At 32.5% G+C, this 15,418-nt stretch overlaps 1 protein-coding gene across 1 annotated transcript in view; it reads left to right on the forward strand.

Annotated features, from left to right (window-relative positions):
- Positions 1 to 15,418, forward strand: part of LOC108908876 (Kv channel-interacting protein 4-like) — a 78,551-nt gene extending 63,133 nt beyond the window's left edge. The window contains exons 5-6 of the mRNA XM_018713041.1: positions 12,645 to 12,857; positions 15,308 to 15,418. Coding sequence (XP_018568557.1) covers positions 12,645 to 12,857; positions 15,308 to 15,418 — 324 coding nt within the window. The remainder of the gene's footprint in view (positions 1 to 12,644; positions 12,858 to 15,307) is intronic.

The raw sequence follows: 15,418 nt of genomic DNA on the forward strand, positions 1-15,418 counted from the left end.
ACGTCATAACAAGTCGCCAGGTATACGCAGTGTCGTATCTCTAGTCTAGTTTTTCTGCTACAAAACTAAGTGAATGGATTGAACCGAGATATAATAAAATTCTAAGTAGATTGTAATTTCACATTTAGAAAACACCCTGTATACCGAGTTCGAGTGCATGTTTTAACTTTTTCTAATTTTTCATAATTTATCACACACTATGAACTTACACCGGAAAGTATTGTCACTAATTGATTAAAAATTGTTACAATCTATTACACAAATTGACATTTTGGAACAATAATAAGTTAACTACTTGTTTATGTATTTCATTAACTCTTTTTTATTGTTCATATGATGTTCTTGTTTACAAACCCTGAAAAATGAGAGCCTCAATAAAATTTCTCACAGTAATAAAACAAGTTTCATATACCAAAAACTGCGGCATCAATATAAGGATATAACGTGGGATTTTTATGTCTTGTTACCCAGTAACTCGGTATTGACATATTTATAGGCTTCTGTAAATTTATATAAAAGAAACTGAAGGATTCCAACGAAGTATACGGGGTACTAAAAAATTTAGTCAAAATGGGATGAATTTAATTGGAAGTTTTAAGTAGCTATTTTAAACTTCATAACTTATTAAATTTTAATTAAAATTTGGTAGTGAAAATTTACTGTAGGAGTAGATATATATTTAAACAGTGCTTTGAAAATCATTATGCACTAGTGAATTTAATATTCGTTATTCGTGACTTGTTGTGTCCATGTGGATGGGAAGATTATGACAACTTTAGTTTAACAGGTTTAACATATTTGCTTTTTAGATAGAGCAACTTTATGATAGTATTTAGCTTACTGAGATAAATTTGATTGCTAAATAATTTTTTATGGTTTTCTTTAGTGTGAAGTTAAAATGTTGGTAAAGATTATACTTTCGAAATCAGTTACTATTTTTTAAACTAGAATCCGTTACGGTGTATTAGAGTTAGAATTAAGCTGCTTTAACTAGGAAATTGAAGTATTATTTTAAATAATTCTCTTAACACATGACTTGGCAAACTCGCGATTCGTTGGTGCGCATGCACAAACGATAGCGGTTCCCAAAATGTATATACGGATGGATAAATTAAAAAATTACTTTATATGTACAGGGTTAGTCACTATAATCTGACCACTTATTGTGAGTTTATTATTGAAATTACAAAAAAGTTTTTAATACAAAAATTTTAAAAGTTTTTATGAATTTTTATAATACAGTATTAGAAAAAACAATTGAATAATGGAAATCACTAAATTAAAGAAATTTTTTTTTAAATGAAACACTATACAGAGTGGCCAAATGAAAACGAAACAGCCATTTTCAGGAACTGCGTCTAGATTGTAGAAAAACGTTCAGACCCGTCGATTTTAGATTAAAGGGGGACATTCTTTGCTGGTATTTTTGACTTCGTCACTTTCACCCCCAAGCATCACCCCAAAATATTTAAATGGCATTGGGGGTTGAGTAATATTTCTTTTGAAAGCTCTTACAATTCTCTTTACAACAGACTTTAAATTTTATAATTCCGCCCAATACTTTGAAAAAAATTTACATTTTAAAATTTAAATTATGTTTAATTGCTTACTTACTACTTAGTTGATTAAATGTTCAAGCTGATGACCGCCCGCTTCCATACAAGAATAAAGATTTTGTTCGAAACGTTCGCGCACATTGCGAAGCATTTCCGAAGTGATTCGACGGCATTTGTCGACGATTCTTTGACGCAAATCTTCCAACGACGCTGTCTGTATTTTATAGATTTTACTTTTTAGGTGTCCCCACAAAAAGAAATCAAGGGCGATACATCCGGTGATCGTGGAGGCCACTCAATGCTTCCGTAGAAAACGTTGGTCCAAATACTGACGGACAATTAACGCATAATGCGGAGGAGCAGTGTCCTGTTGAAAAATTAAATGATCTTCATCATACTCTGGAACATTTCAATAATATCAGTTAAGGCAGTGTCAAAAGCGTCTTCCAGTAATTGCAAATATATTTGGCCAGTCAAATTACCAGGTAGAAAAAAAGGACCCACCAGCCGGTCACCGAAAATTCCAGCCCATACATTTAATTTTTCCGGTTTCTGTGTATGCACCTCGTGAAAAACTCTTGGATTTGAATCGGACAAATAGCGGCAATTGTGACGATTTACCGTCCCGTTCAAGAAAAAACTGCATTCATCAGAAAAACAGATGTTAAAAAGGAACTGTGGATCGTTCCCTGCTTTCTCACTCGTCATTTCGCAAAATTGCAAACGGCGGTCATAATCATCCTCATGAAGTTCCTGGACTAAATGTATTTTGTATGGATGGAATTTATTCTTCTTCAAAATGGTTTGTATGCTAGTTCGATTGATCCCAGACACAGATGCCAGCTGCCTCGTACTTAATGTAGAATCAAGATGAACTTGTCCCAAAACTGCAACTTCATTAACTATAGGTTTTTCAATTTCTCGTTTTTTATTGGCTACGTTTCCTGTCTCTTGAAATTTTTTCACTAACTCTAGAACATACTTCCTCCTGACATGTCGATGTTGATGTTATTCATTAAATAACTGAGCTGTTCTATTCGCACATTTATTGTTCATAAAGTAAAGCGAAATGATATCTACCCTTTCCGCAATTGAATAAACCAGTGTTTAATTTTCAAAAACACAATTAAATAAACTACCAACTAACGCTTCCAAATAATACTAGAAAATAATTTGGAATCCACTAATTTTACGTTCATTGTGTGTGTATAGCATTCACTTCTGTTTTTTACAATTGTTTTTTTTTACGAAAGTGATAACAAATCGCCAAAAACCAATGTAACGCAAGAAATACTAAATTTATACCATTGGCGTACTTAACTCGAATGACTGACATTTTTACCGTTACTAATTGTTTGCACATAAGTTCAGCTTTAAAATCAAAATTCTTAATAAGTATTGGACGGAATTATAAAATTTAAAGTCTATTACAAAGAGAATTGTAAGAGCTTTCAAAAAAAATATTACTCAACCCCCAATTATTACCCCCGCATTATTATTATTCTTGTAAAATAAACGATTAACTTCAAATTTTTCGTTCTCACTAAACATTATTTCTTTGTTAAAATAGTTTGTTATAGGAAATAAATTAATCAGTCATTTGTTTGTTCTGCGTGCCTCGTCCATAGCCACTGCGATCCGTCAGACATAAATTTCTGATTCTCCTGTTTTTTCAAAAATTTGACTAACTAACCCTGTACATATTTTAGTTTTTAATTTAAGATTCGTCCTTTATATACTAATATTAGACAGGAGTACATTTTTGTATTCAGAATTTTCTGAACATTTTGAATGAAGGGAAGTTATATTTAATACAATATGGTATTTTTTTTTCTTATACGAGTCAGTCAGCATCGGAAGCATTTTTTTTAATACTCCGTATATGACAATACAAACAGAAATAGTAATATAATGTAAGTAAATGACAAAATATAATGAAAAGTCAGTAAAATATTACTCCGATAGCGATTTAATTCTAGCGTCATAAACTGGGATCGCAACTAATAAAAAGTTTATTCTCCCGTAATATTTCTGGTAATCTGGAAGATTAAGTGTGGAGTCAAAGCCAACTGAAAAACAACGTGGAAAATAAATAAACTGTCAGCGACACAATCATAAAAATTAATAACACATACCTTATTTACTTATAAGAAGCAACAAAGCTACGTTACGAAATGACAGAAAAATATCCGTCTTGTGCCATGCCCGAAGCTAAAGCTATAACTTTTAAAAGTTCCGAAAACATTAAATGGGGCTTTTCTTTTTATTTCGGATAGCGTTTGGCGTCTAACGGGACGCCTCATATACTTATCAACTCAACTTAATTCGAGAGATTTTCTAAGGGATAAAAATCATACACGCTCGTTCAACTGCAACCAATAATAACAACAGGTGTTACACGTCGCACAAATTATTATTATTTATTTTTTTCAGGCCCTAAATACTTTACGCGCTAGATAGTAAAATTGTTTTTAATATTATACAGGGTGGACCATTAGTGTGAGAAAATAAAATAACTCCCTTATTACTCATAACACAGAAAAAAAGTCTATATAAAAGTTATACTGAACCAAGAAACCTAAACTACAAAATTAATTTGATACATACAGGGACGTGAGTAAAAACGGGACACGCCAAATATTACATTTTTTAAAAGGAATACCCTGTATATTTTTAAACATGTGGATTTCCGAGAAAATTCTATATATGGCAATATAAACAGTTTATTACTTTAGTGCGAGGTTGCCAAGTTATGTAGAAAATTCTTCAAATTTTCGAAAAAACATGACCTCGAAGAAGTTGTAATAACTTTCAGCTACTAACATTTGGAACAAAATAATTATACAGAGTTATAGGCAAATGTTAGACAAAGACTCCTATATTAGATAATATTGATATTTTACACAGGGCATTTTTTATAATACAATCATATTTAGAAAGTTTAAACTTGATTTTCTAAAATTTTTCAAATGGAACATCCTGATTTTATCGTTCTATTTTATTCACATATCGGTTCACTTCAACTTTTATTAAGCATGTTCTATATCTAAAATTGTTAGTTTTTACGACATAGCAACATTTCTGAAAAAAGTTAATTTTTATTGTTTTATAGAATACCACAAATAAATATTAACCAATAAAATTAACTCAAAATGGAATGATAAATTATGAACTGACAAGTTGACACAGTGTGACAGGTTTTTCCAAAGCCATTTCGTGCGACCGAAAATTATAAAAATTAGATTTTTCCAGAAATGTTGCTATATCTTAAAAACTAACAACTTTAGGTGTAGAACATACTTAAGAAAAGTTGAAATGGACTGATATGTGAATAAAATAGAATAATAAAATACAGGGTGTTCCATTTGAAAAATTTTAGAAAATCAAGTTTGAACTTTCTTAAAATTATCGTATTAAGAAATGTATGTATATGTATATCGATATTATATTATTATATTATATATATTAATATTTGCCTATTACTCTGTCTAATTATTTTGTTCCAAGTGTTAGTAGTTGAAAGTTAATACAACTACTTCGAGATCATGTTTTTTCTAAAATTCGAAGAATTTTCTACATAACTGGACAACCCTGCACTAAAATGATAAATTGTTTATATTGTCATATATAGAATTTTCTCGGAAATCCATATTTGTAAAAATATACAGGGTGTTCTATTTAAAAAATGTAATATTTGGCGTGAACTTTTTTTCGGTATTATGAATAACAAGGGAGTTATTATACTTTCTCACACTAATGGCCCACCCTGTAGGTACATTTATACCATATTTATTATTGATTGAAAAATATTGTACGTATATTACACATTTGTTGCTTAAGGAGCTATAATGTATTGAAGAAAAACAGTATGTAGCATTGAGTGGACTGAAATCCGTTGAAATCTCGGCAACTAATGGAGTTCCTCAGGGCTCCTTTCATTTATAGTTTTTGTTAATGACATTGCGATTAATGTACGCAGTTTGCTATTTGTAAATGACATGAAACTTTATGCTGAGCAGGTTAATAAGGTAGTTTCCTCGGCTTCCAGTAATCTAAGAATTGTCATAATAAACTGGCCAGTTTTCACAGAGCAGAATGATTAATTTATCCTTCACTCTCTCATAAAGTGTAAAGTCGAATATGAGAATTTAATTTGTTGATTAGATTATCTCACCCACAAAAAAAACTTAAAAACCTTTAAAATAATATAAGCACAAAAATATAAAACAAATAATTTAGAAAGTGATAAATCGATGGATAAACTGTCACATTTGCCTTTCAAGTCATTCTGATTACAGTTTTGAGAACGAAAACAAAGATTTCTTTATTTGGAATGGGAATGATGTATTTCTTTAATTTTCACACTTCGTTATTTTTCAAAAAGACTGACTATCTACGGCTGCTGCTCCACTAATTGAAAGAGGTAATAAAAAAAATGCCACAAACAAATAATTACAGATAAGATTACTAGCTGTGTTTTCGACAATGTTACAGGTGTAAAGTTATAAATAAAATTCACACTTATATTTCGACTGCAGGAGCAAAGTCGGATTTTACTCTACAATAGATTCTACTCACGCAGATGTGCGATGTGCTATTTTATTTGTGTATCGATAGATAAATCAAACTGCCCTATTTTGTGAATATTTTACACAAAAGTTGTTTACATGCAGTACGTAAAACCAAGTTAGGGCTCAGGTCTTCGTACTGGAGATTATAGAGATGATACCGTCGTAAAGTTTTTATGGAAGGACTGTGGTCTGTAACCCTAAACTAACCTCCTTGGTCCTGATAAAATATGTGTGTAAAACAAATCGATACTTAAGGAATTCAGAAAAAGTTCACCAAACGGTTTTATATATATTTGTTTCTGATTTACATAATTTATTTTTAATTATGACATGCAAAGTTTTTTTATGGGAAAATTAAGGCGCATTTAGCTTTTAATCGAAAATGTAATAGTGTCGATGTAATCTACACGTCACTATGTGAGCTTTTAATATGACAGGTAATTTATATATCGCTTTAAAGAATATACAGCGTGGTAAAAAAGTTCTGCATAAAATTCATATTTTCATTAAACAATTTTTTTTCGAAAAACGGTGAGACCCGTCGATTTTTATTTGATCCAGGGCACCTTGTTATGTAGAAACATTTTTTTTTTTCGATAATCCACTTACGGCAGCGATGACATAATTTTTTTTTTAAATGACAACGCATATTTTTTTCGTTCGAAATTGATGACAGTGATAATTATCTAAACAACGGTGTGAAAATTTCGATGTCTTACATAACAATTTTTTTTTAGAAAAATGCACCTTAAGTTCTTATAAGTGATAATTGTCTACTTACACTATTAATGGCTCCGAAAAGGACAAAGTTGACAAAATTACATTTCAAACGAGTAAAATTACACTAATGTTTGTGTAAGTCTAGCGAAATTGTTCGAATTGCCCACCCTGTACCATTTGGCATTGTCCTAAGCGTGTGTAAACGCCGTCTACACTTCGTTCAAGCATTCCCGGGTCGATTTGATTTATTTCAAAACGAATACGGTTTTTAAGTTCTTCCAAATCACCTGGTCTGTTTGTGTACACACGCGATTTCAAATAGCCCCACAAAAAAAAGTCTAGAGGTGTTAAATCAGGCGAACGCGGAGGCCACTCGATTGTTCCGCGTCGCCCGATCCACCGGCCAGTAAACGTGTTATTCAAGTACTCCCGTACTTGCACTCCATAATGGGGCGGTGCACCATCCTGCTGAAACCAAATTCTTTCCTCAGGAATATCAGGATCCTCGTTGTTCGGGAATAACTCTGCTAAGCTTGGGACCAAATCGAACCGCAGGAAATCCAAATAGCGAGCAGCAGTTAAATTTTCCTCGAAAAAATACGGGCCTAAAATACGACGCCCTATTATTCCCGCCCAAACGTTCACCTTTCGGGGGTGCTGATGATCTACTTCTTGCACCCAGTGCGGGTTTTCCTGAGACCAATACCGGCAGTTATGTCGATGCACCGATCCATTAAGATAAAAAGTAGCCTCGTCAGAAAAAATTATGTTCTTGAGGAAGTCGGGGTCTCCGTTACATCGATGCATTAAATCTTCACAAAAGTGGAGACGGCGGTCTGGGTCGTCCTCAGTCAATGCATGTATCAAGTGACCCTTATAGGGGTGAAATTTCTCTTTTTTGAGAAAGTTCACCACAGTTACATGTGAAATATCATTGTTCAATGCAATCGACCTTGTACTAGAATGAGGGTTGTCCTGGAGCTCCACCAGGATATTCAATCTAGTTTCATCATCTACTCTAGGACGACCCGCACGAGGAGCATCTTTCACACTACCAGTTTCCTCAAACCTTGCCAGTACCCTACTAACCGTAGATTGCGTAATTGGTGGTCTGTCAGGGTACGTTGCATTAAATAATTGGCAAGCTTCTTGATGGGTTCGTAACTTATCGCCGAAACCAATCATCCTCAAAATATCAATTCTTTCGCGTTCACTAAGTTTTGCCATTTCGAATTAAACGATTTCACCAAAGAATGTTAAATCGGTACTGATTTTTAGTCTTCAATATTTCAGGTAATCTACTCCTTTCAAGTAAACATTTCTTTGGATCTTTTTTTTTTAGGAATTTATCGGCAAACTCGAAGACAAAAAGTCGACCTTAATTTGCTACATACTATTTGGATTTTGTGCGGTTGAACTTGGTTCTAAATTTTGCAGTTTAATCAGGATCCTGACAATATCTGATGAATAATTCCGCAAATATTACATAACACCAGTTGCAACTTAAGTTATCTGAAATGCTTTCTGCCGAATAAATTTTTTTCTAAGGCATTTGATCCGTAAACAGCAAATTATTGCATTCAAGAACTTAAGGTGCATTTTTCTAAAAAAAATTGTTATGTAAGACATCGAAATTTTCACACCGTTGTTTAGATAATTATCACTGTCATCAATTTCGAACGAAAAAAATATGCGTTGTCATTTAAAAAAAAATTATGTCATCGCTGCCGTAAGTGGATTATCGAAAAAAAAAATTTTCCTCATAACAAGGTGCCCTGGATCAAATAAAAATCGACGGGTCTCGCCGTTTTTCGAAAAAAAAAATTGTTTAAGAAAAATATGAATTTTATGCAGAACTTTTTTACCACGCTGTATATCGATCACAGGAATAAGCGGAAATGTATGGTCAACCACTGACGGAGAATTTTGTATTTTTTTTTAAATAAAAAGCATTCCGCCAGTGGTTAAACAGAAAAACTGTAGGTGCTTCTAATTTTGAATCTAGTGTTTCAGTTTAGCATCAAATTTTAAACATGCCCTATATACCAGGGTAAAGTACATTCATAGATTTAAGAGAACAATTACCTACGTCGACTTGGGTTTAGTTACTGTCCATTATAAGAATTTAAAATGTTTTAAACAATTATGAAGGAAATTAATTGATTACCAGATAGGAACTGTACTGGAATAATCTTTTTCTGGGAATCAACTTACAAGTAACGTATTTCTGATAGGATAAGGATAAATAGGATAAATTAGTTTGTGATTCGTGTGAACCAAGAATATACTTGAAATATATACTGAATATTCGAATAAGCCTAACCTAATCTTAATATAATACCACTACTACTCGTATTGATCACTTTTTCTAAATAGCGTCTGGCTTCAACAATTATTGAACATCAAAAACGAGTAGGTACTTCTGTGATAGTTTCACTAAAAGTAAAAGACGAACGATACTATGGCTTCAGCTGTATCACTGTATATTCTACCCCATAGAACACACCCCAAATACTGGTTTACTGGTATTCATAAGAAGTGGCCAGCACAGACCTACTGAAAACTGTTGAACATTCATATTGCGAATATTAAGAGAGATTTATTATTAACATAGGTGATGATACTGGTAGCGAGAACGAATTAAGTGAATGCTATTAACCTCGATTATTTTATTAAAAAGTATGTGTATGTGTATAAGGTGTGTTATTATGTGTTTTGATTTTATTAGCTAAGCAGTATTGTAATTATCTTTAATTTTTTTATGCACACGACACATCTAATATAAATATAATTTCCTATGTCACTTCAAAACATTCTCTCAAAACGTAGTTAAATAAAATTAATTCTTGAATACTACTTAGCGCGGACCTGTTTGCGCCCTCTGTTTGTCTTACGACATCGTAGCAACTCAAGTAGTCATTCTCGTAAATCTGTGAATATACTATACTAAACTGCATAAGCGCTTTGGTCCTAAGGCATATACAGGGTGTCCCGGTACTTGATACAAAAAAGTCGAGTACCGACAGATGAGGTCAAAATAATATCAGTTCTTCATATAAATTTTTTTCATACAGGCCTTCGTTAACAAGTTACGGGCCCTCAAAAATTTAAAAAGTTATTTTTATTTATAGTCTCTAAACTATTAGCTTCAGTATGATGTAATTTTGGTGATCGATAACACATGCGTACAGTTTGTTTTTGGTGAAGTGACACTTCATTATGCCCAGAACACCAGGGACGGACTATACCCAATGGTTAACAACCCAGAATTTTTGCATAGGTGACGATCGCAATCTGCCTGCATAAAAAATAAATTTCCTGAAGAATTTGCTAACGATAATATTCTTGGTTCAACTCGATAAAATTAACAGTTTAGGAAATATTTGTGATTTTATGTCACAGTGCACATCGAGCGCCGCCTCCACCATTTTTTGTTTTTAGTTTTTAATTGGATACAATTGTTATGGCAGAACGTTGCATATTTTTAAAATAAGAGCCTAGAAAATCATGCTGCTTGCTAATGTAATTTTTACTAACAAAATTTGGCAAACACACTTCACACAACACAAAATAGAAAAACAAAACAAGAATAAGTTAAAGTTAAAAAATAAATTTAAAAGAAATATTTATTTTATATATTTTCAATCCACCTTCACACACTTCCTAAGTCTACGAATGTTATTTGCTTGTACACGGAAAAGCATTTCTGGGGTACCTATGTTTGATATTATCACAATGGAAATTAATTCTTTGTAGCAATTCATCCCTTGCCTGTACTGGGGTTGAGTACACTAAACTGTTCAGGTATCCCCACAGGAAAAAGTTTACCGGGTTAAAGTCTGGAGAACGTGGTGGCCATGAAATTGGGCCTCCTCTCCCAATCCATTTATTATTAAACATAATGGATAAATAGTTTCGTACATCAATATTAAAATGTAGAGGAGTCTCATCGTGAATGAAACAAACGTTTTCTCGGGTGTCTAATGGAACATCGTTTAATAGTGGCTGAAAATTATTCTGCAAAACTCCAAATATCGATGTTCCTTCAGACGTTCCTCATAAACGTGTGGACCTATCAAATTATTACCCACTATTCCGGGACATACATTAATAGTGGGTAATAATTTAATAAGTTTATAGGTTTTTGAGAAACGTATGAATGGACATCGATATTTGAAGTTGAATACTTACTTAACTTATTCTTGTTTTTTTTTCTATTTTGTGTTACTTATGTGTAGTTTTTGTCAAATTTTGTTATTGAAAACTACATTAGCAGACAGTTAGATATTCTAGGCTCTTATTTTAAAAATATGTACGGTTCTAACATAGTAATTCTGTCCAATTAAAAAATAAAGACAAAAAATGGTGGAGGCGACGCACAGTGTGCCCATTTGGACAAAATTCTGCCGACAGTACAAAACTAAACCGATTTTCATGAAAAAATTTTTGCATGTTTTTTATAACTTGAAAAATGACCATGGGTGCAATAAATTTAATTTGTGACCTTTTGACCTTGATAAAATTCGAATTCGTGGTACACCCAAGCTGTTGTGCATAAAATACGTTTTTAAAATAACTTCACAGATATTTTCGACCATACAATGTTCACGAAAAATTGTTCAAAGTTGTTTTCTGAGTTCTTATTATCCTTGGGACTTCAAGCCATATCACCAAGGTCGTTTGAAGGTCAAAGGCGTATTTTATAGGCTAAATACTGTATATTCATAAGATAAGGTTTGAATTCATCAAAAATTATTATGAAACGATATAAGTATCAGCCAGCTGTAAAATATCCTTGCCTTAACTGGCCGGGTATATCATTCTTGCCTTCACTGGTCGGGTATATCATCCTTGTCTTCACTGGTCGGGTATATCATATCGTTTTCTTATAATTTTTTAGTTTTATCCTTCGAATATACAGCATTTAACGTGTAAAATAGGCGTCTGATATACAAATGACCTTGAAGCATGGAGGTTATGTTGAGCTAAGAACGTAGTATCGCATGCAAAAAAATTTTCATGAAAATCTGTTTAGTCTAGTACTGTCGGCAGAATTTTGTCCAAATGGGCACATTGTGCGCCGCTCAATGACATAAAATCACAGATGTTTCCTAAACTGTTAATTTTACCGAGTTGAACCAAGAGGGTAATATCGTTGGCAAATTCTTATTCAGGGAACATATTTTTGATGGAGGCAGATTGCGATCGTCATCTATGCAAAAATTCTGGGTTGTTAACCATTGGGCATAGTCCATCCCTGGCGTTCCCGGGCATAATACAATTTCGCTTACAACATCAAAAACAAGCTGTACGCATGTGTTATGGATCATCAAATTTGCATTACGCTGAAGCTAATAGTTCTGTAAATAAAAATAACCTTTGAGAGCCCATAACTTGTTAACGAAGGCACGTATGAAAAAAAATTACATGAAGAACTGGTTTTATTTTGACCTAATCTATTTGCACTCGACATTTTTGTATCAATTACCGGAACACCCTGTTTATGGTATTTTTTGGCTGTAGATGTTCTGATTTCAATTTGATATAATATTTTAGAAACACCCTTTATAATATTCTATTATAGTTTTATCCTGTATACACGCAATCTGGTTTAATGTTTAAAAAACTGATATTACCGGGAAAACTGGTGCGCTTCGACAATATTTTATAGTAAGACTAAATTTCCTTCATATTCATCTGCTATTTGCACTTGTCGCTGTTAAGGCATTATCGATTCCACCCCTGGGCTGTAAATATTTTCATGAAATAAGCTCCTAATTTCCGTTTTTCCTTTCAGGATTTCTTAAACATTCTGTCTAAAGTGTCAAGGGGTAGCGTCAATGAAAAATTACAATGGGTATTCAATCTCTACGACTTAAATGGCGATGGGCTCATTACCAAAGCGGAGATGGTGGATGTTGTATCGAGCATTTACGAAATGCTCGGCAGGGCGACGCAGCCAGCTGTTGAGGATTCCTCGGCAAAGGAACACGTAGAAAAAATATTTAACGTAAGTTATACAGCCCAGCTGTCACATACAAAAATTCTGCCCTCTGTCCTTGGAAATGTTACATTTATTTGACTGAAATTTCCCTGCAATTGCATTTGTGCTAGGGCAACACAGAGCGCTAAGCTTGTTACGTTCGCTGTACACTTAAAAACGGCCAATCGTAGCGTGAGTACTACAAGGTCTGAATCCATTTAGATATATTTTACATAGCCTTCATAGTGCCTGCAATGTTGGTTGCCTAAGTTGACAAGTTACGTTTGCGTTACTGGTACGTAGGTACAATTATTTCTATAATGTACAAAATGGATGTTAGAGTTGTGGATTGATGCGAATGCGATGCAATATTACGGATACAGAGCTAGTTGTGTTTGGTATGCTCGCTATGTGTATTAAAATATAGACACCACTGTTTGAAACGGACGCAGAATGCGTATATCCCAGTAAATGAAATTTGTAATACATGTAAATCAAAAGAAGTACTATATCCCAGAAAGGTTCGATTTAAAACAACAAGATCATTGTTTAAACAATGATTATAATGTAAAAATTACCAAAAATTAAGTTTTTTCACTGTATTAAAAAGCGCTTTCCAACAGGAGTTTTTGCTTTTGTTTATACTTACAGGTTTTCAAAAAACGCTTCATTTGAAACCTGCTAAATTAAAATCCATTCACAATTTGTTTAAATAATTGCAAAAAAACAGCGAAATTTAAATTTGCTATAAATAGAAGAAAAGAGCATAAATCGTCTCTAAACTGCAGTAAAAGTTGTATTTTGGTACGCTTAAGAAACCCTGAAAATTGTTTACGATATTTTGCATTTGATTATTAGAAATAGCATTTTGTCAATTGCAAAAACGCGGTTGTTAGCGTGATAATAAAGGGCCTTATGAGGGCTCAATTGTTTCGTCTTGACTTATATTTTCAAGATATGCAATTGGAAATTGTAATTTCATAGGCTAACCTCCTCAAAACGTCGTATAAACAAATAGTGTAATTTGTTTATAAGGTTTTTCGTTAATAACTTTGCGAAGAATGCATATTTTTTAAAGCCGCTTTGATATTCGTAATCCTGGTAATTTTTCACGAATTTAAAAAAAAATGTTCTAGGACCATTTTTAGCCGATAGCGTTTTTTTTTTAAATTCATAACTTGTTTGTTTATAAACATTAGGAGTTGAAATTTCGGAAATAAATCAATCAACCCTTAAACTTCATAATAACGGTTAAGAATATCGAATAAAATGCTTTTTATAGTAATTTTTGACCCTTTAAAAAACATCCTCGAATTCATTTTTACACCTGGAATGTGGTGGGGGAAATAAGACACAAACATTCCGAACCATCAAATTTTGTGATATCTCCGGTAATTGTGGACTAATTTTAACGTTTTTTTTAATCTGGGGTAGCGCATGAAAATAATAACAACTGCACGGTCCATTTTCCAATAATTAATTATTAATTTGTTATAAACTATTAATTTTGTAAAAGAAAATTTTTTGTAGGATTTTTTCGGGAAATAATTTTTCATAATGGTACCAATGAACAATTTTCTTAAAAAACAATATTTTTATGTAAAAAAATATGTCAGGAAATGACATATTTTTTTATGTATAAAGTTTATTTTAATGAGAATCCACACTATTACGATAAAACTTTGAAACAGCATTAAAATGTGTAGCGCTCTCTGTGGGACGAAAAATATGACCAAAACGTGCGGTTCTACTAATGTATTCTACTTTAATAAAAGCAACTTGTAATCCCGCAATATTTCCCAATTTAGACTTTATAGTCGCCAAAATTAAGACTGTATTAAACCCTGTAGACTGTTATTCTGTTCATTTTTTAATTACTTGATTTTTATTTTAATTAACCCTCAATCAGGAATCATCACCACTGAAATAATTTAACTATCTTATTTTTTTTTGTCATCATACCGTTCTAGGAAAATAGAAATTTCACAACAACCTAAATTTAAATGTAAATAGTCTCGTATATCGAATCACACTTTACTCAAAAAAATATAGTCGCATGTGTTGAATACTGCTTGAAATTACTTTTGTGTTCTATTCAAGATATTGATATTCGCATTTATATACACGCGTTAAAATTTTAGCTTATTTATCCCTAATAATAAATAACGAATGTAACAGTAACGCAATTTCCAGTAGGTTTAATGATTTTGTTCTGTACTTTTGAATATACTTTTGTCTAAAACTCAACACTGCAGCTATTACCGGGAGCATAGGTTAAAATTGTGGCTTTTAACCGTGTAGCCATAGTCTCAAATATCCGCTTATCCTGAAAATCTAGAATATTTGTATGATACCAGCGGCAGATAAAACCATAATTTTAACAAACTCTTTGACGAATTTATTAGTTATAAACTTTATGGTGTGGATTAGTGAACATCTTGTATGTTTTAAGTGAATAAAAAATGTTTTTTTTTCAGATGATCGATACGAATAAGGACGGGGTGATTACCATAGATGAATTAATAAAATGGTGCTCTCGGGATGAGAATTTTTTAAAATCTTTAGAAACATTAGATACCGTATTGTGA

The sequence above is a fragment of the Anoplophora glabripennis genome, unplaced genomic scaffold (assembly GCF_000390285.2).
Source record: "Anoplophora glabripennis isolate ALB-LARVAE unplaced genomic scaffold, Agla_2.0 scaffold9, whole genome shotgun sequence".
NCBI lineage: Eukaryota > Metazoa > Arthropoda > Insecta > Coleoptera > Cerambycidae > Anoplophora > Anoplophora glabripennis.